The sequence below is a fragment of the Macaca fascicularis genome, chromosome 12, assembly GCF_037993035.2.
Source record: "Macaca fascicularis isolate 582-1 chromosome 12, T2T-MFA8v1.1".
NCBI classification, from domain to species: Eukaryota; Metazoa; Chordata; class Mammalia; order Primates; family Cercopithecidae; genus Macaca; species Macaca fascicularis.
In genome coordinates this window covers 92457025-92484701 of record NC_088386.1, presented here as the reverse complement: position 1 = coordinate 92484701, position 27677 = coordinate 92457025, and the positions used below count along the sequence as shown (strand labels likewise).

General features: G+C 34.6%; 1 protein-coding gene across 2 annotated transcripts in view; it reads left to right on the top strand.

Moving 5' to 3' along the window:
• The window catches only part of PGAP1 (post-GPI attachment to proteins inositol deacylase 1), an 83342-nt gene extending 55941 nt beyond the window's left edge, over nucleotides 1–27401 (top strand). The window contains exons 21-27 of one of the 2 annotated variants that reach the window (XM_005573815.4): nucleotides 12344–12434; nucleotides 13185–13382; nucleotides 14366–14501; nucleotides 15835–15885; nucleotides 16329–16516; nucleotides 17586–17690; nucleotides 19029–27401. In XM_005573815.4, coding sequence (XP_005573872.3) covers nucleotides 12344–12434; nucleotides 13185–13382; nucleotides 14366–14501; nucleotides 15835–15885; nucleotides 16329–16516; nucleotides 17586–17690; nucleotides 19029–19167 — 908 coding nt within the window. In that variant the 3' untranslated portion in view covers nucleotides 19168–27401. Of the gene's footprint in view, nucleotides 1–12343; nucleotides 12930–13184; nucleotides 13383–14365; nucleotides 14502–15834; nucleotides 15886–16328; nucleotides 16517–17585; nucleotides 17691–19028 lie in introns of those variants that run through there. The other variant, XR_012421333.1, reaches the window with a different exon arrangement.
• Nucleotides 27402–27677: the final 276 nt, after the last annotated feature.

Here is a 27677-nt window from a genome sequence, read left to right as displayed (position 1 = left end):
GAGTTTTCAGGTTTTGTTAAAATCTAGGATCATGTCATCTGTGAACAAGGATAACTTGACTATTTCTTTTCCAATTTGGATGCACTTTTTTTCTTTCTCTTGCCTAGTTGTTCTGGCTAGAACTTCTAGTACTCTATTGAATAAGTAGTGAAAGCAGACATTCTTGTCCTTTTTAGGTCTTAGAGGAAAAGCTTTCAATTTTTTTTCCCATTTTGTATAATGTCAGCTGTGGGTTTGTCATATTTGGCCTTTATTGTTTTGAGGTATGTTCCTTTTATATCCAGTTTTTTAATAGTTTTTATCATAAAGCGATTTTGAATTTTATCAAATGCTTTCTTGACATCTATTGAAATTATTTTTATACTTATTCTTGATTCCATTTGTGTTATTTATCACATTGATTGATTTGTATACATTGAACTATCCTTGCATTCCTAGGATAAATCCCACTTTATTGTGGTGAATGATATTTTTAATATGTTGTTGAAGTCGGTTTGCTAGTATTTTGTTGAGGATTTTTGCCTTTATGTTCATCAGAGATATTGGCCTGTACTTTTCTTTTTTTATTGTATTATTTTCTGGTTTTGATGTCAGGGTTATGCTGGCCTCATAGAATGAGTTTGGAGTTGCTTTTTTCTCTTCAGTGTCTTTTTGGAATATTGACTAGTATTGATATTAGTTCTTTAAATGTTTGATAGATTTCAGCAGTGTAGCCCTCAGGTCCCATGCTTGTTTTTGATGGGAGATTTTTTATTACTGCTTCAATCTCATTACTTGGTTTTTTGTTTTGTTTTGTTTTGTTTTGTTTTGACAGAGTCTCACTCTATTGCCCAGACTGGAGTGTAGTGGTGCAATCTCGGCTCACTGCAACCTCCTTCTCCCAGCTTCAAGTGACTCTTGTGCTTCAGTCTCCCAGGTAGCTGGGATTACAGGTGTGTGCCACCACACCTGGCTAATTTTTGTATTTTTAGTAGAGACAGGGTTTCACCATGTTGACCAGCCTGGTCTTGAACGCCTGACATCAGGTGATCTGCCTGCCTCAGCCTCCCAAAGTGCTGGGATTATAGGTGTGAGCCACCATGCCCAGCCTCATTATTTGTAATTGGTCTGTTCAGGTTTTCTATTTTTTTTTCTTGATTCAACCTTGGTAGGTTGGTTGTATCCAAGAATTTATCCATCTCTTCTAGATTTTCAAGTTGTGGGGTTAAATTTGTTTATAATATTCTCTAATGATCCTTTCTATTTCTGTGGTATCAGTTGTAATAACTCTTTCCTTGTCTGTGATTTTATTTGAGTCTTCTCTCTTTTTTCTTGGTCTAGCTAAAAGTTTGTAGATTTTGGTTAAGTTTTCAAAAAAGCAACTTTTCATTTTGTTGATCTTTTTGTTTTTCCCTGAAGCTTGTTCATAGCTGATGTATTTTTTTCAGTCTCAATATCTTTTATTTCTGCTCTGATCTTTATTATTTTATTCCTTCTACTAATTTTGGTTTTCATTTGTTCTTCCTTTTCTAGTTTCTTGAGATGCATCATTGGGTTTTTTATTTGAAGTCTTTCTACTTTTTTGATTTACGCATGTATTGCTATGAACTCTCCTCTTAGAACTTTCTTTGCTGTATTCCATAGCTTTTGGTATATTATGTTTCCATTTTTATTTGTCTCAAGGAATATTTTAATTTTTAAAAAATTTCCTCATTAACCCATTCAATGTTTAGGAGTCAATTTTTTTTTTTTTTTGAGATGGAGTCTCGCTCTGTCACCCAGGCTGGCATGCAATGGCAGTATCTCGGCTCACTGCAAGCTCCGTCTCCAGGGTTCACGCTATTCTCCTGCCTCAGCCTCCCAAGAAGATGGGACTACAGATGCCCACCACCACACCTGGCTAACTTTTTGTATTTTCAGTAGAGACAGGGTTTCACCTTGTTAGCCGGGATGGTCTCGATCTCCTGACCTCATGATCTGCCCACCTCGGCCTCCCAAAGTACTGGGATTATAGGCGTGAGCCACCATGCCTGGCCAGGAGTCAAATATTTATTTAAAAAATTTTAAAGCATTTTCAAAGAATATTCACACAGTCCAGTTGGTCATTAGTTTCATTAAGTTTTGTCAACTTAAATAACAAACAGAGAGAGGCTCTCTAAAGGAAAATGATGTTTATTTGTAATAGGGCATTGGTGTGCTACAGTAAACTTGTGTGTATTCAGGGAGGTAAAGGAAGACAGGATGTTGAAGGAAAAATAAAAAGGATTAAAATTGTTTTGAAATGATTATTCTTGGCTGCCGGGATGAATAACAAGGGCGATGCCAGTTTGAGGTTGAGCAGGCAGTTGCTGGGCAGATGTCCTCAGAGAAAGTTTTTTTGTATAAGGTTGAGATGGCCTTTGTTCCAGGTTGCAGTCTTTTGTGTTAGTTTTATTATCAAGCATACAAGTATGAGAACTCTCTCTTCTTAGCCTTCCTCAGCTCTGTTTGTCAGGGTTTGTTTTGGTTTTGTTTTTTTCTTTTTTTTTTTTCTAACACAAATGACTCCATGTTGATTCTGGCCAGTTTTACATTTTCCCCTTTTGATTAAGATCTTTCTCCAAAAGCATCACTGATCAATTACCCCATAGTTAGATTTTGATATCCCTTGGTGCTGGAATAGACCTGTCCCAGGTTGCTGGTCTAATCCCACATTGTAATGATTGGTGACTAGGAGTCAGTGTCATAAACCTTTTAGCCACATTTGAGCACTGAGGGAGGTTTGAAGGGAGGTTTGAAGGGAGTGGCTCTGAGGCTAAGTCTACCTGGAGTCCATTATTAAGTTCAGTTTACTTTGTTCCAAAGTGCTGGGCCAGCATTAAGCTGTTAGGAGTTGTAGTTCTACAAAATTTAAACAAGTTAACAGAGGAATGCTAGTGATTTTTGTACATTGATTTTATATCCTGAAACTTTGCTGGAGTCGTTTATCAACTGAAGGAGCTTTTGAGCCAAGACTATGGGGTTTTCTAGGTAGAGAATCATGTCATCTGCAAACAGAGATAGTTTGACTTCCTCTCTTCCTATTTCCATGCCCTTTATTTCTGTCTCTTGCCTGATTGCTCTGGCAAGGACTTCAGAAAGGCAATTCCATTCACAGCTGCCACAAAAAGAATAAAATACCTAGGAATATAGCTAACCAGGGAGGCAAAAGATCTCCACAATGAGAATTACAAAACACAGCTCAAATAAATCAGAGAAGACACAAAGAAAAACAGATAGAAAGTTTAAAAAGGGAAAATACAAAGTAAAATGATCAGTTTGCATAGTAGTTTTGAACCATGAACCTAGGCTTAAACACAACCAGTTGAATACATCAAATGACCATTATTCTTTAAGTAAAAAAGGTCATTAAGAAGGGTAAGGGTGTCATGATAAGAAGTCTTGTTCTGACATCTTGGGAAAAGCTATCTGAAGAGTGAAAGTGTCAACTTCTCATCCTGGTTTGTAGTTTAGATGACTCTGATTATGACATCAGGTGGCTTGGTGAACTTTTTTTGTGGCCCATACATCAAACATGAGGCTTATTTCTTAAAATGCATCTAGTTTCAGCTTATAGGGCTTTCAGAACAAAGCTGTTCTCATTTTCAGTAATTCCATGGAAGAAAGTTGGATTGGAAGAATCTAGAAGAATGCAGGATCTAGTCTAGTCTGTCAAGTAGTATAGTCTATCAAGAACTTGAAAACAATCAACAGAGCTACATTCTAATAACAGGTGTGTTACAGCTTTTATTTAGAAACATAATTTTTATTATCTCTGTATTGATCACATAGCAATCTCAGATTAAAAAACTTCTTGAGGGCTGGGCACAGTGGCTTATGGCTGTAATCCCAGCACTTTAGGGAGGCTGAAGCAGGTTGATCACCTGAGCTCAGGAGTTTGAGACCAGCTTGGCCAGCATGGCAAAAACCCCATCTCTACTAAAAATACAAAAAAATTAGCCAGGCATGGTGTTGTATGCCTATAATCCCAGCCACTCAGGATGCTGAGGCACGAGAATCGCTTGACCCCAGGAGGCAGAAGTTTCAGTGAGCTGAGATCACGCCACTGCACTCCAGCCTGGGCAACAGAGGAAGACTCGGTCTCAAAACAAAACAAAACACACACACAAAAACCCCAAAACAATAAAAACCTCTTGAGGTTTTTAAGGTCTTAAGGTTCCTAGGCCTGCCAGCAATTGACAGTTTTTATTTACTCACTATCAGGCTTGGAACCTTTAAAGTCAGATATTCTGTGCATCTTCTCAAATATAACATTTTTGATAAAGCCTTCGTAATATAACTAACATTCAATACAATATTTCCAGTCGTGTCCTGTTATAAAGAGGCCAGATTTTTATTGGACTTACGGAAAAAAAAAATCATACGGCCATAAGAATACTCAGATAGTTTCCAGATTTTGTAGGAACCAAGTAGAGAAAAAGCATATGATTCCATCTTTGTTCACAAAAGTATAGTTTACCAAATTGCCTGCTTAAGAGATAAATTTTCCTTAAATCTGGAAAATGAAACATTTAAGTGAAGAGCCAACATTTCAAGTAGAAGTCATAAAAACACTATCAGTTGGTCAATCTCATGTAATTAATTTTTGTTCTGCTTGATTTTGATTAGCAGTTTCCTGAGCCCATCAGTTTTTTCATCAGGGTTTTGGAAATTTTTATTTAGTTAATTAATCTTAAAGTTATCAGAAATCTGTGTTTAAGAGTGCTTATTGGACAGGTGTGGTGGCTCATACCTGTAATACCAATGCTTTCGGAGGCTGAGATATGAGGATCCCTTTTTTTTTTATTATTTGGTGACGGAGTCTCGCTGTCACCAGGCTGGAGTGCAGTGGCTTGATCTAGGCTCACTGCAACTTCCGCCTCCCAGGTTCAAGTGATTCTCCTGCCTCAGCCTCCCAAGTATCTGGGACTACAGGTGCCCACCACCACACCCAGCTAATTTTTTGTGTGTGTTTTAGTAGAGACGGGGGTTTCACCATGCTGGTCTCGAACTCCTGAACTCAGGCAATCTGCCTGCCTCCACCTCACAAAGTGCTAGGATTACAGGCGTGATCCACCGTGCCCGGCCAATATGAAGATCACTTTTGAGGTCTGGAGTTTGAGACCAGCCTGGGCAAGATAGGGAGACCAGGTTTCTACAAAATAAAAAAAAGAAAAAAAAAGTTTTAAAAAAATACATTAGCTGGGTATGGTGGCACACGCCTGCAGTCTTAGCTATTCAGCAGGTTGAAGTGGGAGGATCACTTGAGCCCAGGTGTTCAAGGTTGCAATGAACTACAGTTGCAACACTGCACTCTAGCCTGGGCAACAGAGTGAGACCCTGTCTTTAAAGGAAAGAAAAGAAAAAAGAGAGAGAAAGAGTTCTTGTTGTGTGTCTCAGTTCTCCTGGCTAGGAAAAGGGATTCCCTTCCCCCTTGCGCTTCCCAGGTGAGGCGATGCCTCGCCCTGCTTCAGCTCTCGCTGATCGGGCTGCAGCAGCTGACCAGCACCGATTGTCCGGCACTCCCTAGTGAGATGAACCCAGTACCTCAGTTGAAAATGCAGAAATCACCGGTCTTCTGTGTCGCTCGCGCTGGGAGTTGGAGACTGGAGCTGCTCCTATTCGGCCTATTCGGCCATCTTGCTCCGCCCCGGCAATAAAGCTCAAGAGTTCTTGTTTAAGTTTTTTCATGAAATACTTGATTGCAATACAGCTGATTGCAAATGCTTTTGGAGAAGAATTGAAAACAATAACTGTGGATGACAGAAACTTATCATAGTCATGGTTCAAATCTGATGAAAGCCCCAAAGTGATAAGGAAATTTTAGTTATTTCTGTTAACATGCAGCATTTTAAGATATCAACTAGAATCATGACTGACAGCATTATATCAGGACCATCAGACTTTTATCAATTTTACATAATTTTTAGAAATGTTGACATCAATAGTATATCCATACAAATATAACTTTGAAGATTTAACATAACCAAAATTATGACTGATAACATATTTGATTTCTATGAATTTATATAATTTTGTAGCATATCAATAACATGAATATAACTGAAAAGAAGATCTAGTATCACTTATCATTTGACAATGTTTTCCATAGAATTTACCAAATAAGCCTAATCATTTAATATTGCTGCAAGATGAGAGATATATTCTTGGAGGCTTTTCAGGGGCCCAACTAGAAAATCTGAAAGCTAAGGTAAAAAAGACTTAGTTTAGAATTTTTGGCCAGGTGTGTGTGGCTCATGCCTATTCTCTGAGCACTTTAGGAGGCCTAGGAGGGTGGATCACTTGAGCACAGGAATTCGAGACTATCCTGAGCAACATGGTGAAACCCTCTCTGTATAAAAAATAAAAAATAATTAGCCAGGTGTGGTGGCATACACCTGTGGTCCCAGCCACTTGGGAGTCTGAGAAGGGAGGATCACTTAAGCTTGGAAGGTTGAGGCTACAGTGAACCGTGATTGCACCATTGCACTCCTCCACCAATAAAAAAAAGAAATTTTCATCTTTGGGAAGCTTGCCGAAGAAGTCAGAAGGTCCAAAACATTTGATCAAAAGAGGATCACAGGTCATTGTGAAATAATAGTTCATTTAAAGTAATAAAAGACGTAAAAAGCAATACAGAAAATTGTATGGATATAAAAATATTAACCTTCTTAAAGCTCAGTTATCCTAAGTGATAAAAAAAAACTAATAAAGATTAACACAGGAAATTATCCTATAAAACATCAGTACTGTGCAATTTCCTGTGTTATCTGTATTAGGTTTTTTATTACCAAAAGATAAAGAAAAGTCTGTTGCAGTGTGACTTCATCTTCTTATGGGAAACTCATTTAGATAACCCAGAACTTAAACGAACCTGATGAACGGGTACTTGAATTTAATCAGATACAGGAAAAATGTGTCTAAGGTTGTAAGTGTAAGCCCATATTATAGAGGAATATAAACAAGAAAGCTAGTATTAGGAACAGAGGAATAAGTGGCTTGTAGAAAAAGTAAAAGCATGTGACATAGTTTCCTGATTACATGGAACAATTGAGACGTATCAAGAAAAGCCAATAATATAGAATCAAGTTATCCAAGAGGAAAACATTGTTTTTCTAGATGAATATTTTGACTTCAGGCCATAATAGTAGAGTTAGAACTGAAGAAAAAAGTTACACAGGAGGTGACAAAAAAGGTTGAAAGAGAGGTTATCACCTGAGGCCTTCTTAAAGGGAGAGAGGAAGAGCAGATCTCAGGAGGAAATGTGGCAGAAATAGAAACTCTGGACAGTGTAAAGCATGGCTGTTAATGAAAACAGATTTCAGATTTAAAAATCAAAACCTTTTCTGATTTTCTAAGAGTAAATGAATATTTCAAGAAAGCCTTGCTGCTTTTACACAGGGGACCAAATTTTTAGTTTTGCGTTAGTGTATCTTTAATATCAAAGCTTAATCTTTAGAAAGACACAAATCTCTTTTATAGCCAATTTGATCACATGCAGAATTTTCTTTCATAAAGTCACTCTTCATCAACTTTTTTCATGACTTACTTAGACCTTTGATAACATGCTTAGCCTTTATGTCTTGTCCAAATATTTCCTATTTCTTAAATAACCAGTCATTTTACTTTAGGACAAAAATGTATCACATAAGTTGTTCTTATACAAAGCTATTCTGTTTTCTTTTTAACCTTCCTTACCAAAAACACATTCTCAACCCGAAACTTTATTCACATCTCTCTCTTACTTACTGGCTCCTTTCTATCTTGTTTCTATTTTTTTCTAAATCTATATTTTGAAACAACCTTTAAATAACATCCAAATTAGACAAAATTATTTTTCCTCAATAAAGAACACATTTTTATGCCTTTCTTATAAGTTTTCTCATCAATAATACATTATTTTTAATATATTTTATATACATTAATTAGAATTGTTATTGTAAATTAATTTATATTTTTAACTAGAAATTTAACTCTTAGTAACCTTAAATTTAACAAGTAATTTGAACTGTCACTTATTAGTATTTAATAGATGAGAACCAGCTTATTTATTAAAGATTTACTTAAGTCACTGAACTAAAAGGCACTTGGGTTAATTAGTATATAATTTATATGAGTATTCATTTATTGAAGCCAATCCGAATAGAATTTCTTAGGGGATTTTGGCCAACTATGCCAATACATGTACGTATGTATAAATGTAGCTGAACATATACAGACATACTCAAAAGCCTTAATAGATTTCATTTTGGAATTTTAATTATAAAGTAGTAATACAAACTCACTGGTTTATGAAAGATAATTAGATTCAAATTATATTTCTGACAAAATTGGGCCCCTATATGTAATTAAGGCTGTGGACCAAAATTTGGGGTAAAGTAGCCTGCAGGATGCAGATCAAGTAAAATGTTAAATTAGGCACACAGAAAACCTAAAGTAAATTCCCTAGAAAAGACATGTGTAACAAACAGAATGTAAATTCCATAGAAACTAGGGTCCTCAAACCACAAAGACATTTGTCTTTACACCAGAAAAGACTTACCAGAAGAGACAAAAGGTCTTCTGTCATCCCAGGAGAGATGTAAGGTCCTTCATTTACCATATCCAGAATAAAGTCAAGAGGTTCTACCTTGATTTTAGAGGGAGAGAGAGTCCTGACCTGACAAAAGGTGTGCCGTGGAAGCAGAGAGCTCCAGGGGCTCAAGTGAGTACTGCACACCAGTTCTGAGCATCACAAACTGTGTCCAAAAGTAATCCTATTCTAGGTCCTACCTCTGGACACGCTTCATGTCAACCTAAGTAACAGAGAGGGGGCTCTCTAAAATAAAATAATGTTTATTTGGGAATAGGGTATTGCAACAGGAATCCACAGGTCATAGTAAATTGTTTGCATATTCAGGAAGGTAAAGGAAGACAATGAGTGTCAAGAAAAAATGAGGAGGATTACATAATTGTTTTGAAATAATTATCCTTGGCTACAAGGATCCATAACAAGGGTGGTGCCAGCCTGAGGTTGGACAAGTAGTTGCTGGGGAGATGTCCTCAGAGAAGTATTTTTTTGTGTGTGTAAGGTTGCAGTGGCCTTTGAAGAGTTGTGGTTATCGCAGAGTCTTCTGTGATAGTTTTGCTATTAGGTATACAAGCATGAGAACCCTCCCTTCACAGCCTTCCCTGACTCTATTTGTCAGGATTTAAAAAAAAAAAAAAAAAAAAAAAAAAAAAGAAAAGAAAAAAGAAAAAAAACACAGTGACTCCATTTTGATTCTGACAACAACTTTCATTGTCAGAACTGAATTGTTTCTTTATCTGTAGGGTCTATTCTCCATCTCTTTTTCTCCCCTTATAATTTATCAAATAAAACGTTTTTTTTTATACTTTTGTATTTTCTACAGTTTAGAGTTTGCTGATTCCATCCCCATGGTACAGTTGAACATGTTTTTCTATTTTCTATAAATTGATAATTAGAGCCATAGGTGTGATTAGATTCAGGTTATTTCCCACTGATCCCCATCCCTGTTCTTTTTTTGCTGTTGCTGCTGCAGGAATAGTTCATAATATGTATACTTCTAGTAAGAGACACTCACTCCCTAATTTCCTTCCTTGTCATCCTAGTTTATTTCGTTTTCTTTCTCCCTTCCTTCCCCTCCCGTCTCTTTTTTCCTCTTCCTCTTTCCCTCTCTTCCTCCCTTCCTTCCATTTTTCCTTCCTTCCTTCTGTCCGTCTGTCTGTTGTTCTTTCCTCCTTCCCTCCTTCCTTCCAAGAGCCAATGCTTCATTGCTGCCTTTTCATCCTACATGCGGCTAAACAAGACAGATGATTTCTTAAATGTATCATTCATCTTTCCCAAATTTGCAAGAGTTTGGGATCCTCTTAAGTTTTAAGACATCCCCAAGAAAATTCCTCACTTGTTTTCTCCATTTTATACCCTGGCACTTGAAGTTTCCTTCCTGTAGTCTGAAGACTTCTTAAAATGTAGAGCCTGATCTTGTTCTCCATTCTATTCCTGGTGTCTAAGATAGTACTGAGCACACAGTAGGCATTTATTATATTTGAGCTGTATCAACTGTGTCAATTAGGCATACTGAATGGAATAATTGAGATTTTAATGGACTATTTCAAAGGTATGTGCAGGATTAAGAGAAACCAACAAGAAATGAAAAGGTGCTAAACTAGTAACAGAGCCATCTAGTACTCCAAGGTACCAGGACAAGAGAAGGAACAAACCTAGAGGGCTGTAGGAGTGGACACCATTCCTGGAGCTGTAGCCTGGTTTGCAGGAACACTACAGCCACTGCCAACCTGTGGCTCAGCAGGAAAAAGATGAGGAAATACATACACTAACCTTATTTTCTCCTACCTTCCTATCTGCTGATACCTCTAACTCCTAAACTTAACTAGAAGCCAGTCCATAAAAGTCAGCCTCCCAGAATTCAGGAAAAAGTGAGGGGTGGAGAATGGATCTGGAGAAGCAGATGTAGAAACTGTAGAACAATGGACAAAACCTTCCCTGGAGTATAGCAGTTATTACAGTTTCCCAGGAGGCTAAAACTTTGTTTCACTGGGCTTGGACAGTGATTAAGGGAAGCAGGAGCAGGGCAAAAAGAGTGTGGCCTGAATATATTAAAGCAGCAGTCCATAAATCCCCTCCACTCAAATCTTTCTACAGCTACTTAGTGCCCTTCAGTTACTTTTATACAACTTCAAGTCTGCCTTTAGTGTTAATTTTAACCTGATTTAACCTATATTCCAGGAAGAGGTAAGCAATATTCAAGCAGTTGATCTGCGCCAGACCCAGCCTTTTAATTAAGAGATTATTCTGGCCAGGTGCGATGGCTCACGCCTGTAATCCCAGCACTTTGGGAGGCTGAGGAGGGCGGATCACGAGGTCGGGAGATCAAGACCATCCTGGCTAACACGGTGAAACCCCTTCTCTACTAAAAAAAAACAATACAAAAAATTAGCCGGGTGTGGTGGTACGTGCCTGTAGTCCCAGCTACTCGGGGGCTGAGGCAGGAGAATGGCGTGAACCCGGGAGGCAGAGGTTGCGGTGAGCCGAGATCATGCCACTGCACTCCAGCCTAGTAACGGAGTGAGACTCTTTCTCAAAAAAAAAAAAAGAGATTATTCTGACTCTATGACATCAACCAGACTTGAGTATAAATGTCTATCTTGTTTTGAAAGTCTGAAAAAAGTCTCGTTTTTCTTGGTTTTAACTGACTTGATAATTGATTCTCAAACATATAGAATGTACATCTGGGGGATGTTTGATGCTGGTTAATCTAGAGGCTTTAAGTATTGGATTATGTATCCAGCCAATTAAAGATGTAGTTCTGAACCAAGGACGCTTATCAAAAATCACCTGTGGATTATACCCACTAGAATGACGCTAATTAAAAAAAGACAAATAATAAGTTTTAATGAGGATGTGGAAAACCTAGAACCCTCATACACTGCTGGTAGGAGTGTAAAATAGTGTCGCTACTGTGAAAAAAACAGTCTGACAGTTCCTTAAATGGCTAAATATAGAGTTATTACATAACTCGCATCTGCATTCCCAGGAATATAACCAAGAAAAATGAAAGCATATATCCATACAGAAACTGATATACAAATGTTCATAGGAGTATTATTCATAACAGCCAAAAAGCAGAAACATCCCAAATGTCTCTCAATTGATGAATGGAAAAATAAAATGTAATATAATCATACAATGGAATAAAAGGAATTTGAATAAAAAGAAATTAAATGAAATACTGGTATATGTTACAACATGGATGAATCTTGAAAAATGCTAAGTGAAAGGAGCCCATCACAAAATACCACATATTATGATTCCATGTATATGAAGTGTTCAGAATAGGCCTATCTTTAGAGAAGGAAAATATATTAGTGGTTGCCAAGGGATGGGAATTTGGGGAGTGATAGTTTAAAGAAAACTTTCTTTTGTAGATAATGAAAGTGTTCTAAGACTGTGGTGATGGATGTACAACTCTGAATATACTAAAAACCACTGAATTGTATATACTTTAAATAGAAGAATTATATCAGAATTTTGTCCAATAAAGCTAATTTTTTAAATCACTCGTGGAGCTTTGTGAAAATACAGCTGATGAAATCCCAGCTTTGACTTCCTGAATTTGTTTTTACAAATGATTGAATGTGTACTCTAATGTAAGAGCTATTGAATTGCAGCTATTTTTAATCTTTCAAGAAGAGTCTCTGTGATGGTAATGAAGACCCTTGCTTTCTCTGACACAAAATATGTTGCTCTTATAGAGAACGTGGGATATAGTATATCTCATACTTAATTACTATGAATTGCATGTAACTTTTTTTAAATCACCAGGTTGTTGCTTAGAATATGCTACCATGTTGGATAAAGAAGCCAAACCATACAAAGTTGATCCTTTTGTAATTATCATTAAGTTTCTGTTGGGGTAAGTTTTATTATCTGTGATAATGATTTTAATTGTGTTTTACATGTAACATTGTATTTGGTTCCATAATGCAATATAAATTTTCATACAGATATGGCAGTTGACTTGTTTCGTTAAATGAGATTTTTTTTCTCTTAGGCAGAGGTCTAATAAGTATATCAATGTTTACTTAATAGTATAATCATTTCAAAAGTAATTACTCACTTTATATATATCAGTCTAAACTTAGACTGCCTTTAATGTTTGTAAATAGGTGTATATGGTCCATGATCTGTGAGTATCCTAGATTCAAATGCAAATCATTACAGGGTATTGATGAAACAGTGCCTCTCTGATCACTTTTGAAAGTGTATTTTAGATCTCTCTACCCTAGTTAACATTCCATTCTTAATTTAGTCACATTTTCAGATTTTTGGTTAAGCATCAATATGTAGATCTTTTTTTCCATCATTACACCTAACTTGGCTTTCTAAAAAAAAAAAAAAAAAAAAAGAACATATTACTTTTTATTAGGATCAACAGAGAGTAGTAAAGCTACACTGAAATGCAGATCTTCGAAGATCAGTAGGCTCACTTGGAAAATAAATGACTTGTTCCATACAAAGAATTAAATATTTGTTTTTCAGTATAATTATAAATTAAGTATCAGGGAACTTTAGAGACTCTCTTGAATGGTCAGACACCTCAAATGTTAAGTCCTTAAATTTCAGTTGTTGGGTTTTTTGCTTTTATATTTTCTTTTCTCCACAGGTATAAATGGTTTAAAGAATTGTGGGATGTATTATTGTTACCAGAATTAGATGCCATCATTTTAACTAGTCAGAGTATGTGTTTCCCCCTGATATCCTTGATTCTCTTTCTGTTTGGAACGTGTACTGCCTACTGGAGTGGCCTACTCTCTTCTGCATCTGTGAGACTTCTTTCTTCATTGTGGCTAGCTTTGAAAAGGTAAAGAATGAATGATTAACAGCTTTCTTATTGCTTTAAGAAGAAATATATGTTCTGATAAGGAACCTGAAATTAATTATTTTTACTAAACTATTTTCTAAGGAAAAATATATAACTAGCAAAAGTATGGGTTAGTGTTCAAAGTTAGTGTCTGTGAAAGCTAATCATTTATTACAAGTTAAATGTTACATTTGATTTTGACCTTAGTGCTCAAGAGTTAGTAAAAAAGGTTGACAAATTACACAGATAGTTTTAAATTTCATGGTTGTGAATCTTTCCCAGGAGGGATTGTTTCTCCCATGATATTGCTTTTATATGCTGACTTCTATAGTGAAACCAGGGGGCAAGAGTCTGTAATCCAGATATTAGGATCAGATTAGATGAGATGTATAAAAGCTCCAGAAACATTGCCTAGAGTTTTATTATGGGCCCAATGACACAGTTTGAATCTGAAGTTACTGGTAGGCTTTCCTGGTAAATCATCAATCTAGTGCCCATTGCCACTCCTCCTTACCAGACATGTCATGTGATTTCCTGTCACAGAGGAGATTATAGTGGGTGTGGTGCTTCTTCCTCCACCCTTCTGAGAAGCTTCAGATAGAGATTCTGATAGTAACACCACCAAGGGTCTGAGCGGTCTCTAGGCTTTAAGAAATAGAACATAGTTTCTCCTCCTGTCAAGACTGGAGATGTATGGCACGGGGTGTATAATTAATGATTATCTTTGGTGACATTTTTTTACCTGTAGTACAAGTATCAGCTATAGTATATCAAAATGGTAGAGGAGTTATCACAATACATTACAGAACTTAAAATCAAATATTTGGGGCCACTTGCCTTTATTTTTAAAATACCTTATTGTTTACCTTATATATTTGCATATAAGCAAGAGAGACAGGAGGGTACTATATTGTTTTCTTCTCATATGTGACTATATAAATATTTGTTAATATGTATTTTAAACTCTGTTCTTGTAATTCCAGACCCTCTGAACTTCCTAAAGATATCAAGATGATATCACCAGACTTGCCCTTTTTGACAATTGTCTTGATCATAGTTAGTTGGACAACTTGTGGAGCACTAGCCATACTTCTTTCTTATGTTTACTATGTGTTTAAGGTATGTCAAATCAGTAAAGCCAAAATGATTGAGCTTTGTATTAGGCACATATAGGATGTCCTATAGGCATTATTAACAAAAATTCTCATAACCACTGTAGTAACCTTCTGTTACATAATGGGTTTGAATGTAAAGATTTTTAAAAACATCTTAGTTATTTAAATTACATACAATTAACTGGAAAAGGGAAATTATTGATCTAAGTTGGGGTTTTTTTGTTGTTAAAAAGGAAAGAGAAAGGAGAAGATAGAATCTGTTTCTGCTTGCTTCTTGGTCTTTACAAGTGTTAAGTTTTGTTTTTTTTTTTTTAACATTTTACTAGAGCCGTTTGTATTCACACCTCTTTTTGAACATGGGTAAGAGATGAAACAAAAAGTAATGTCAGTAGGATCAAGCTATTAATCATGCTAAGATAATATAAAATGTTACAAATGTTGCTGAAGGATCAGAAAATGACAATAAAAATAGGCTAATATTTTTACTGAAGAAGTGAAAAACACGTCTGATAAAGTCGACGGCTTTGCAAAAAAAAAAAAAAAAAAAAAAAAGTTCCAGGAGGTGATACAGGTGTATTCTCTCCATGTTATTCTTAGGAACAGACAGTTGACATCAGAGTGGATAATGCTTTTTTTCCTTAAAAATGAAATTTTTAAAAGTGTAAACTAAATGCATACATATCATATATTATTTTCAGTTTTCCAAAGGAAATGTATATGCTGCTTTAAAAATTATTTACAGCTACTTTGATTTATAAATAATAATTTTAGTATTTTTTTAATTAGGTATTTCAAACCACTGACCCACTAAGCAAAGGTTTCTTAAATACTTAGGTAACCCTAATAAATTAAATTTAAAGATTTTTTCCAGTTCTTATAAACATTTCACCACTGTATATAATTGGGTTCTGGTTTTCAAAGACTTAAAATATGTAAAATGTGTTATATTCTTTTACTGTATTGAATGTAATGAAATCTTTGACTCACAAGACACATTAAGTTGCTATAACAAAGCATCATTCAAACTTAGGCTTTTACAGGTTATAAAAGATATAGCAGTATATCCTGGCCCCACCATACTCCAGAAGTTTGTATTGTTTTGTTTCTGTTTCCGTTTTTTCTTTGTTGATGTTTCTTGCTTTTGTTTGTTTTTTAATCCATGATAGCCAGCATGTGTAGTTGTTGTTTTGTATAAGAATGTTTTTAAATGTTTAAATGACTTTTTGGTTTGCATTTTTAAAATTTCAGATTACAGTGCTTTTCATTTTTAATACCAAAGGCTTATATGTTTTGTTTCAAAATAAAAGTAAAATTAAACAGCGATTTATTTTTCTTAGGTTGTTCATCTGCAAGCCAGCTTGACAACTTTTAAGAATAGCCAGCCTGTGGTAAGTTTTATTTATCAAAACTCTATGTAAATTTAAAATGAAAGAACATGGGGAAATATAAGAGTTTATTTTTTTTAAGGTTAGGATTTCATAGTGCTTAAAAGATACAGTATTCTGAATTTAAGTAAAGTGAACCTAATGAATATTTTAAAAGACTTATAAGTTCATCTTTGTCAGTACCTATGTCATTTTTTTTACAAGTTTATTATCAAATTTTATTTTGAAAAATTACTTGGATATATTCTCAGCAGTAGAACTAGCAAGTCAAAAGAATAAAAGTTTTATAACTTTTAAAGTATTTTTAAGCAAAGTAATTTCAGGATTTTATGTCAGTTTGGTAATGGAAAGATGTACTTACTTAGCTAATAAGTAATGAGTATGATTCTAAATAAAGTAATATACTTTAGTTAGTATCTTGATATTTTTACTTTATTGTTTTATAGAATCCCAAACACTCTAGAAGAAGTGAAAAGAAATCCAATCATCATAAAGACTCCTCCGTACACCATCTTCGTTTATCTGCTAACGATGCTGAAGATAGCCTTCGCATGCACAGTACTGTGATTAACTTATTAACATGGATTGTGTTTCTCAGCATGCCTTCTCTAATTTATTGGCTAAAGAATCTTAGGTGCGTTTTATTTATATAATTATTGTTTATGTGGTTCAAACAATAAATAGCCCTAAGTAGAGACTTGCTAGATTCCTAATGGTTAATGAAAATTCCTCAAGAACAGGAAACTATACATTACCTGAAATTTATTTATTTATTTATTTATTTATTTATTTATTTTTAATTTTTTGAGATGGAGTCTCGCTCTGTTTTACAGGCTGGAGTGCAATGGCGCGATCTCAGCTTACTGCAACTTCCGCCTTCCGGGTTCAAGCAATTTATTTTTAATACATTCACATTTTCTCCCTTACTATGTGTATATAAACTTCAGGAATATAAACTTTTCAAAAAAATCAGCCCAAAAGGGTGAATTGTATTTTTATTCATTGGTCAATTGCTAAATAAAAGGCCACTTCATCTAAGTAGTAGTTGAACCCCTATTCAATGTAGTTTTCAAAAATGATATAAAATTTTCAAGTTATCTAAATACTGGGAATTTTTTTAAGTTGGCAGAACCAAAATAAGTTCAAATTAAATAAAAGATTACTAGATTTTAATATCCTCCTTTTGTTCCTTATTTTAGTCAATATCCAGATGTTTGTTCACAGATTTGCTGTCAGAATTATTTGAGGAGCGCAAATTTTTGGTTCTAAAAGGCTATAGATATTTTACTGTCAGTAAATGCAAGAAATGAATTGGATTTTTAAAAAGATAAGGGACAAATAACTTTATGAACCTTCATTTTATCTTTTTTGTTATAGAGTAGCACTCATGTATTTGAAGTAATTTTTTTTTTTTTAAACTTTATGCCGTTTTAAACATATACTGCTTATAAAAAGAAAGTGCATCATACTGGTTATTTTCATTTCCTTTAGTAGTTTCTGATCATAATTCTCTTTCTAAAACCTTGGCTACAAAGATGATATAGAGCAAAAATTACTTATCAGATATTTCATGAACTGTTTACAGCTCTCTTATATCCATATTGCTATGGAATGTTTTTAACAATATGTATCCTATTGATTCTGATAATTTAAAATGATCAGGTCATTGTTGATTTGTGGGGTTTTTTTTTTTCATATTATAGGTATTATTTTAAACTTAATCCTGATCCATGTAAACCTTTGGCATTTATCCTTATTCCAACTATGGCAGTTCTTGGAAATACTTACACTGTTTCAATCAAATCAAGGTACAGTAGTTTAATTTTTCTTTTTCTCATATCTGGTCTTGGCCTTTTCCCCGTTTATATATGAAACATACTCTTTATTTCTAATTAATTTGAATATTCCTAAAAGTAAAGCCATAACCGTATTATGGTTTATATGCAAGTATATTATACTTGTTTTCTTAATTATAGGTTTTACTTGATAGAACATAATGCAGTATTTTTTTTCTTTATGAAGTTAATCCTAAAAAGACATGACTTAAGATTTGCTTCCCAAAAAGCAAACAAGAGAAGTGGTTGGAGATACTGGTGAGATAAAATTGGCCATGATTTGATCATTTTTGAGGCTGAATAGTGGTTGCATGAGGGTTCATTATACTGTTAGTCTACTTTTGTAGTTTCAAATTTTCTGTAATAAAACCTGATTTTTCATTCACTTGTTGTTTGCTCTGGGAGTCTTTTCAGTTGATTCTGGCAGATATTTGCAGATATTTTAGAATCAGGTCAACCTGGAGTTTAAATCCTGGTTCTGCCATTTAATAGCTCTGTCTTTAGTTAAATTTCTTAACCCCTCTTATTCTCAGTTTCTCTATTTTCAGAGTAAAAAAGTAATCGTCTTTTCTGATTTTTCTCTTTATACTCCTTGTTTTGGGAATTTAAGATGGCTCTTTGGGTTTTTTTTTTATAAGTAGGGTTAAAATAAACATTTCTGTAGCTATGTCTTATTGAACATTATTGATGATTTTTGTTAGGATAAATTTCTAGAAGTGGAATTACTGAATAAGAGTCCAACTAGTATTTTTCTGTTTTTAAAATTAGAAAGACTAAACAAAACTGGCTATTTTAAAAATAGAAATATTTTTCTTTTCTAGCCAAATATGGCTTGTATTGATCTTTTTAAAAATTATGAATAGGTATACCGGGCGTGATGGCTCACGCCTGTAATCCCAGCACTTTGGGAGGCCAAGGCGGGTGGATCACGAGGTCAGGAGATCGAGACCATCCTGGCTAACACAGTGAAACCCCGTCTCTACTAAAAATACAAAAAATTAGCTGGGCATGGTGGCAGGCGCCTGTAGTCCCAGCTACTCGGGAGGCTGAGGCAGGAGAATGGTGTGAACCTGGGAGGCGGAGCTTGCAGTGAGCCAAGATCTCACCACTGCACTCCAGCCTGGGCGACAGAGTGAGACTCTGTCTCAAAAAAAAAAAAAAAAAATATGAATAGGTAAATTCATAACATAAAACATTCATTTAAAATCACTTAGAATATTTATCTTTCCCAAAACTGTATAAAAGATTGATATAATTTTGGCTCACAATGTATTTCACATAAATAATCTATATTTCTCTGTCTCTTTACAGTAAATTGTTGAAGACTGCTTCACAATTTCCACTTCCTCTGGCTGTTGGTGTGATTGCTTTTGGGTCAGCACATTTATATAGGGTTCCATGCTTTGCCTTCATTCCTCTTTTACTCCATGCATTATGCAACTTTATGTAAGAGTGAACTTAAGGAATGACGAAGATGATTTATGCGTTTAAGGCCAGTGATAAGAGGGAACACACAGATCCATCAGTATGGAGAGCAAGATCCTTTGGAGAAGACAAGTCTATTTTTACAATATTGAAAATAGGAAATTAGTTTTGTAATGTTTGAGGGAAGTAGTTGAAGCATGGTTTCGTTTTGTGGTGTGGAATCCATGTACTAATCGTTTTTGAAAAATTCGTGAAGGGATATATGGTGATCACTATCATTGAGGACTCCTGTGCATATCAAATAGTCTGTTTTATCAACCATACGAGAAGTCTAATATTAGAGATTTAGTAGATGCAGCATTGTTTGTAATCTCACTGCAAGCATTCTGCTCATTTCATCAAACTTTTTTCACAAAAGTAGGTTATTTTGAATTTGCTGTAGTTTATCTGTTAAGAAATAAGTCTTTAAATAACTGATGAAATTTACAGCTGTTTGGTTTCTCAAAGGTTAAATAGCCACAGAAAGCCTTTGGTTAGTTTTTGGCAGCCACCATGAACAAAGTGGATCTTGTCTTCTTACATCTATGAAAATAGAGCTTTGAATGGTAAGGAGACATGTTTTCTTGGTAACCAATGCAAGATTGACGGGTGGAAACATTCAAACGTAAACAATTTTTCTTGCTATTTTTCAAATATGAATCTTATTATATATTCTCGGTGAACGTCAGGAGACTATTAAAGTGGTCTGTTGTTAAATGTAAAGAAAAAATGCTCATAGCTATTTGCTTCCCAGTATTGGAGCAGTTCAGTTGTTTAGTTTATACCATTGGATTCAATTCGTTGCACCATGGTTGCCAAAAGTGCCTAAGGTCATAATGGATTGTGAAAATAACCAAATTCCGGTGGTTGGAAACTCTAGGTTTGTACCATTTTTTTCTGCTGTGGGAAACAACAACAACAACATGATCAAGGTAACATCACATTTGATGTATAATATTATACTATTAATGGAATAACAGTAGACAACTGTAACCCATTAATAGCATGAGTATAAACAGTACACCTGAATAAATTGGAGACATTAGCCACTAGGTTTAACAGTGGAATTTTGATTTGCTTAGGTGACTTCTGGGATTACTGTTTGACAAATAAAAGAGTAACATTTTATTTCATTTCAGAATTTACTTCACTTTTAGCTACAAGAGTAGGAAGAAGGTAATCGGCAAGGCAGAAGAGTATACTCTTTGCCTTAGGATAGCGTAAACTCAGGCTGAGCCATACCCGGCTTATAGAGTTATTCTAGCTGTATAGACTATAAATGCCCAAATCCTCTCAACTAAAGTTTTAGTGATGCCACAAAGCCTCTCATGTAAATTTCCAGTGATTCCACCATTGCACTTGTGAACATGTATCCTTGTTAGTACCCAGGGATGTCCTCAAGCACCAGTTTCATTTTATCTGCCATTGCATCTGGATTCCATTACAGCCTCTCAGCTGTTACTGCCTGTGGACGGTTACTTCTACTTACTGCCTGTAGAGGGTTACCTAACTTCTCTTCTCAGTGCTTCCTCAGGTCCTGCTCTTTTGGCCTCAGTTGAAGAGGGTCTTGCTCTCACCTCTGAGGGTTTTAAGCTTGTTTGATCCCATTTTTGTCTTTTCTAGCTTCAAGCGTGTTGTTCAGTATTCATATTTTCACACTGAGAACATTAAAGGGAAATGATAAACTTATGGTGGGGATATGGCAGACAGGTGCTTGTTTGTTTGAGAGAAGCAGCAGAAGGGGTAAAATATGAAGTGCTATATGTTTCAGCTGGAGAGGAAAGAGAGAGAATTTATTAGATTATATACTTGTCCCGTGGCATACTACATATATATATTTAAATAGGGATACATCTCCATATGTTTAACTATACTTATAGTCATAAACAACTTTGATACACATTGCATCTTTTATTCTGTCACCTGATATTTTAGTGTGTCTCAAGTTACAGATTACATGTGTCCTTAAACTATTTCTGAATTTGGATTTAGTTCCATATACAGAAAGAACTTTAGAAAATTCATCAATTTAGATCTTCTGTTGATAGCCATAAATATTATGTTTATGTATTCTAAAACCTCTTTGTTTAGTTAATACTGTTCATGAATGTAACAAGCTTAAATTTCTCATTTGTGAGTAGTACATTTGCTTTTCATTTGTATTTTTTGAGACGGAATCTTGCTCTGTCACCAGGCTGGAGTGCAGTGGCGCGATTTCAGCTAACTGCAACGTCCGCCTCCCAGGTTCAAGTGATGCCCCTGCCTCAGCCTCCCGAGTAGCTGGGACTACAGGCACCCGCCATCACACCTGGCTAATTTTTGTATTTTTAGTAGAGACGGAGTTTCACCATGTTGGCTAGGCTGGTCTCAAACTCCTGACCTCGTGATTTGCCCGCCTCTGCCTCCCCAGAGTGCTGGGATTACAGGCGTGAGCCACCACGCCTGGCCGTACATTTACTTTTTAAAGCAGCAGACTAGGAACAGTAATTCTCACTGAAATATTTTCATGGGAGTGTAGTTATCACCAAGTCCTAAAGTCTTATTTATGCCAAAAAAAATTTCATTTTAAGGACTACAAAAATGATTCTAATTAAATATTTTATAATCAATAGTAGGTTGGGTCTTTAGCCATTATATATGTATATATACAGACACATATGTGTACACTTACATTTTGACAGGGTCTTCATTGAGTTTTGATGCACTTTAAACCCAAATGGCTACCAGAGATGCGAAGGTAGGCTCTTTGAAGATTAGCAAAATGGATGTTTCTGTCACTTGAGAAAAGGAAAGTCCTTTGCCTTTAAATTACACAGTTTCCATCGTGCACACAATCTATATTATTGGCTGGTAAAACAGCACTGCCCTATTAGCAATGTTAACAAAAATGAAATTATTTATTGGCAGTTATAGATTATCTAATTCAGGAAATTTCTGAGCTCAACTTTTATAGCAACTGTTATGGCATTCTAATTTAGCAATTGTTGAGTTATGAGTAAGTTTTGTGCTTAACTCCTAGACCCTATTGTTGATAACCAGATCAAATGTAGTCTGTAGAGGGAATAATACTGGGTACATTCAGTATTTCTAAAGTCTCCTTTGGAGTTACTACTGATTGTAATTTGGAACTGATAATAGGTAGAGATTGCTAACACGATTTTTTTCCTGGATCTTTTTTATGCCAGAAATTAAACAGGTTCTACTAACTCTTTTTTATTTTCTTGGTTATCACCAGAATGAAAATATTTAAAGTGGTGACTCTAGAAAAGCCATTCGTGCCTGGTTAACATTGATTTTGAGTCTTTTCAATATATATTGATCATGTATTGATTAATCTTTATTTTTTCATATTTTGGCTAGACAAATTCAGATCTATATAATGGAATACCCCTTCTTGAGTGAACTATACTACTATCTACATGATTATATAGTAAGGAAAAAAGAAGAAAAAACTGTAATAGGCATAGTAAGTGTTTGTTGTTGGTTGTCTTGTCACTCATGTGATACTACACATTTCCACAATACACACACACTTACATGAGGTGGATTATTTGTTTTGTTCATTATATAGTTCCTATATGTTTTTTCTTTAGAAATAAAGTCTTGTTCTGTCACCCAGGCTGGAGTGCAATGGGTGGTCATAGTTCACTGCAGTCTTGAACTCCTTGGCTCATATGATCCTCCCTTCTCAGCCTCCCAGAGCAGGTGAGACTATAGGTACATGCCACTGTGCCCGACTTTTTAATTTTTTTGTAGAGACAAAGTTTCAGTTTGTTGCCCAAGCTGATCTCGAACTCCTGGTTTCAAGTGATCCTCCCACCTCGGCCTCCCAAAGTAGTGGGATTTCAGGCATGACCACCTGGCCTAGTTCCTATACTTTTCTTAATTCTTCAGACTTCTCACATCTAGTATAGTGCATTCATTTCATCTTGCTGTTTATTAGCACCCTTTGTGGCCAAGGGAAATAAAAGGTGGTAAAATTCAGTTTTCAGTTTAGTTCTTGAAAGCTCTGGGAAATAGAGGAAACACACAACTATGAATTAAACTAGGGCTGTTGATTTCTGAACCCCCAGATAAATCAGTTGGCCCACATTTTAATTTTAGGTGTTGGGTCCAAATTAGCATAATGTCTTGCATTATCATTGGGTTCAGTGTGAAACTTTACAGTGCTGCATTTGACGTTTTAGGGACTGGTTATTATTAATCATTTGGGAAAAATGAAAATGTGTTGGGACCTTCTATGACTAGGCATTTGTTGATTATTTTTCATGATTGCTTTTTGTTTTCTCATTGTGTAGGATTTGTGAACTTGTATATCGTAGGTAACAAGATACTTTGTAAAATTTACTGGGGAAAATCCATTTGGAGCGCATGACATTTGCCAGGATAAGAAAGCAGTAATATGTTTGTATTATAAAATTACACCCTGTCAGAAAACTTTCTTTCCTAGTAAGGTAAATGTAGAAAGGACTTTTACAACATAGTAAGTTGATTAGGAGCCAAACTTTGATCCCGGTTTTTTTTTTAACTAAGGTTCTAAACTCTGTAATGAACTTTTATGTTTACACATTACTCATGCATTCTTTCACAATATGTTTAATAGCCTGAGGAAATAGGAAAGCTATAAAGCTACTCAAGTTCTTTACTTTTAATAAGAACAATAGGAAAGAAAAGTCAGGTCAGTAATCCAAATCCAAATATGTGTACTGCAAATGCTCAAGAATTCACATTTTTTGATAAATTGTATTGAGTTCAGAAGAACTTATATGAATTTATTATCTGTTAATAACTTAGTTTTAACAACAGAATAAAATTTGGAAATTGTGAGAATAATCAAGCTGTTTTTCCATTAACAGTGTAAATTCATAACATGTCTTTCAGAAGTTAGGTGATATTCTAAGCTGTCTTAATTGTCTATGGTTGATAACTTTTACATAAAGTACAGTACTTTCTTAAAGTGTTTGGCATGTTATGCTGCCAATAACATCTGTGTTTTGAAATACCAATTAATCAGTTAATTTCTGAAGACTTTGTGTAGGACTTGATATATGAGTCAGAATCTGTCTATACTCATTCTGTGCATTGTAACCTTGAACACTTATGAAAAACTGTATCTATTGGTGTGTTTTGATTAGTTAGTGTAGATTTGTTTGCATATTTGAATTCTGATTTTAGTTTAGGAAGTCTAAAAATAGCCATTTTTGTAAAGTTCATATGCTATTTTTTAATGTCATTTTGGTTTTTAATATTTATACAATAGTGATGTTACTAGTAAAAAAATGTTTATAGACAACACGTAGAGCTATTAACTGTTCAAAAGCCTACATGATAGGCATATTTTGTATTTCATGTTGCACTTGTTCTGTTTCATATTGGACTTTTTACATCCCTTTTTTAGGAAAAAAGGAGACACATTTGAATTCTCTTTAGCATAAAGCTGTGCATTGGAAACTATATGACTGTATCCATATGGTTAGCAAAATACTTTTTGCCACCAAAGGTAAATGAAACTGTAAAATACCTCTGGATATTTGTGCCAATGAACTTTTCTTAGCATATTAGGATTAAAGCAAAAATAATCTTTTCAGTATGATTCATCTACGACTTACAATAAATGTTTAAACCATGAAAACTTACATTTCATACCCTTATTTTTCTTTGAAAATATTCAAGATTTGTAGCCTAGTGTCTTCTATTTTGTGTGATTGCTTGAATGTTTTCTGATTTTATTGGGTAAAAGTTTGCCTAGTAATGATCTTTCAGCAATTAGTTGAAATAATTATTTGAAGTAATCTTGCTTCAGATTTATTTTGTGATGTACATTGTTGTACAAGCCGTTTTAGTACAGGTGTCTCATTTATGTAGTTGAAAGTTGACTGTGGAATTTCTTTTGTTTTTTTGTATTTCCATTCAGTCTCTTTACATAGTCACATGTTTCACAGGGGAACTTGTCCACTGGAACCTAACGTAGTACAACCTTTTAACATGCGTGTGTTAAAGGAAAATATTATAAAACAAGATATTAATACTAAAATGTTAACATTAATATGTTGTACTCATGGAAGAAAAGTAGAAAATACAATAGGCTCAGAAACTATTTTTTATCTGCATTAAATGCTTCAATTTCTCCCCATAAAAATTCTAAGGAAATTTCAGTTCCTCATATTATAGTTTTCCCCATAATTTAATATTACTAACTATTTCTCTGCCTAGTAATGTTGATGCAGTTTGCATGAATAACCTTGGAAGTAAGGAGGCAGGACAGAAAGCCAAATATCAAAATCTTTGGCCTTCATTTAGTGACAGTTTATTCTAATGGGGACCATAGGTGTTATTAGTAAAAAGAGGATGTACAAGGCCTGAATTCAGTGTACATTGTTCTTTGAAATTAGTCCATCTATTGTGTTGAATAATTTATTCTAAGTAGGAGATGCTGTATTTAACATAATCATGCTTTCTACATAATCAAATATGTATTTGTTGGAATACTGGTAGAAATAACCTTCCCTTTCTCCACTGTGGAGTGGAAAAAAACCTCCCGATTTACAGTGTATATAAATTAGGAAATTATGTTACATATTTACATTTTTAAAAATATAAAAATGACTGAATATATTATTTTGAAGTGATTGTATTATAGTTTCTTAAACTTAATGACTGGCTATAAATATAACAACATACCCATGAGAAACCAGACCAAAATTGAATATATATCATCACTGTGACCTTGAACTTATAGTCATTTGGGATAAAACAGAGTGTGCCTTAAAATGATAAAAGAGTGCCCTGCAATTTTATAACTGTACATTTTATTATGGGTGGTCCTCTCAAATTGGCCCCAAATCCTTGTCTTTGAGGTTGGTGAAATAAAAGTTTAAAATAAAAGTTGACTGGTATTTCCTTTAGTATTTCCAGAACTATTGCTCTAGAGGCCTCCCTTAATTTTCAGAGTTTTCATTTTGAATTAAAATAGACTTACACTACATAGATGTAGAAAATTAAGTTTGGCTAAGGTTTCTGAAAAAATATTCTGGGAGAAGGTGGTGACACTGTTGTTCTGAACGTATTATACTTGGAAAAACTAATCTTCAAATGTAATTTTTTGTCTTATTAATGAATAATCTATCAAAGACATGAATTCTTCGACTTGCACTCATTCTTTCTCAAATCACTGAGGCTTGTATATATCAAATAAGGTAAATTTACACAATAATGATTTTTAATAATTAATAAACTCAGATTCATGTAGTATATTTTAAAACATTATTTCCCCTCATTTTCCTTCTCTCTTCCTATATATTTTTAAGGTTTCAAGAGAAAACAGACTTCAGTTTTTAAAAAATGTAGACTTGCATTTTTACTGTGCTTATTTAAAATAATGGATATAATTTATATTAAAGTCCAAATTATTTTATTCACAGGATAATCATGGTCTCTGATAAAAGATGCTCACATTTCTGTGTACTCACAAGTTGTATATTTTTCAATTTCAGTTTTGAACGTAAGCTCAACACATTGTTTTCCCATTTTACCTCCACTACCTACTCGCCAGACAAAAATATAGATTTCTCTAAAGACACATACAAAGAAAACCTCTTCCCTTAAAACATGATCATATTGACATGAAAGTAGTTTGGGCAAGGGTATGTAATAAAATAAATGGTTCTCAGCCTGCATCAATTTTTATACTATAGTTAAAAAATTTACAGAGGACAACCTATGTGTTATGCTGAGATAGACTCAGTAAGTAATCATTTATTTGCAAATTGATAATTTTTTTCTCATCCCTCCAGAAAGTACAGTGCATAACAACAACACTTAACAAGCGCAGAGGAACTTGTCCTGTAGTATATAATAAAAAATGATTGTCACCTTGCAGATGTTTCCATTTAAACATGCATGATCTCTAGTACTTTGTACAATGTATAGTATATTAAATACATTTATGTGTAATTTTGTGTGTATTTTTATATGGTATAATTAAAATTATTACATTTATGTGGTTGTAATTCACAAAAAAAATACTACTTACTATACTCTGTAGAATGTGTTGTGAATGTTTTTAGCTATGTTTCAGCATTATGGTGTAGGTTTAATAGATGAATATTTGCCTTCAGTCTCTGCTCAGGTATTAATGTGTAGTAATTTTTGGTGCTTTATTTTTAATCTGTGATAATCTGGTGTTCTGAATGTTCAAAAATAAATTTGGTTGAATACGCACATGTGGTAAAAAGATTGCTTACCAATTGACATACTCTCCACAATACCATCTTGGTAAAAACTCTTTAAAAAGGATTTATTGGCCGGGTGTGGTGGCTCACACCTGTAATCCCAGCATTTTGGGAGGCCAAGGCGGGTGGATCACAAGGTCAAGAGATCGAGACCATCCTGGCTAACACAGTGAAACCCCGTCTCTACCAAAAAAAAAAAAAAAAAAAAAAAAGCCAGGCGTGGTGGCGGGTGCCTATAGTCCCAGCTACTCAGGAGGCTGAGGTA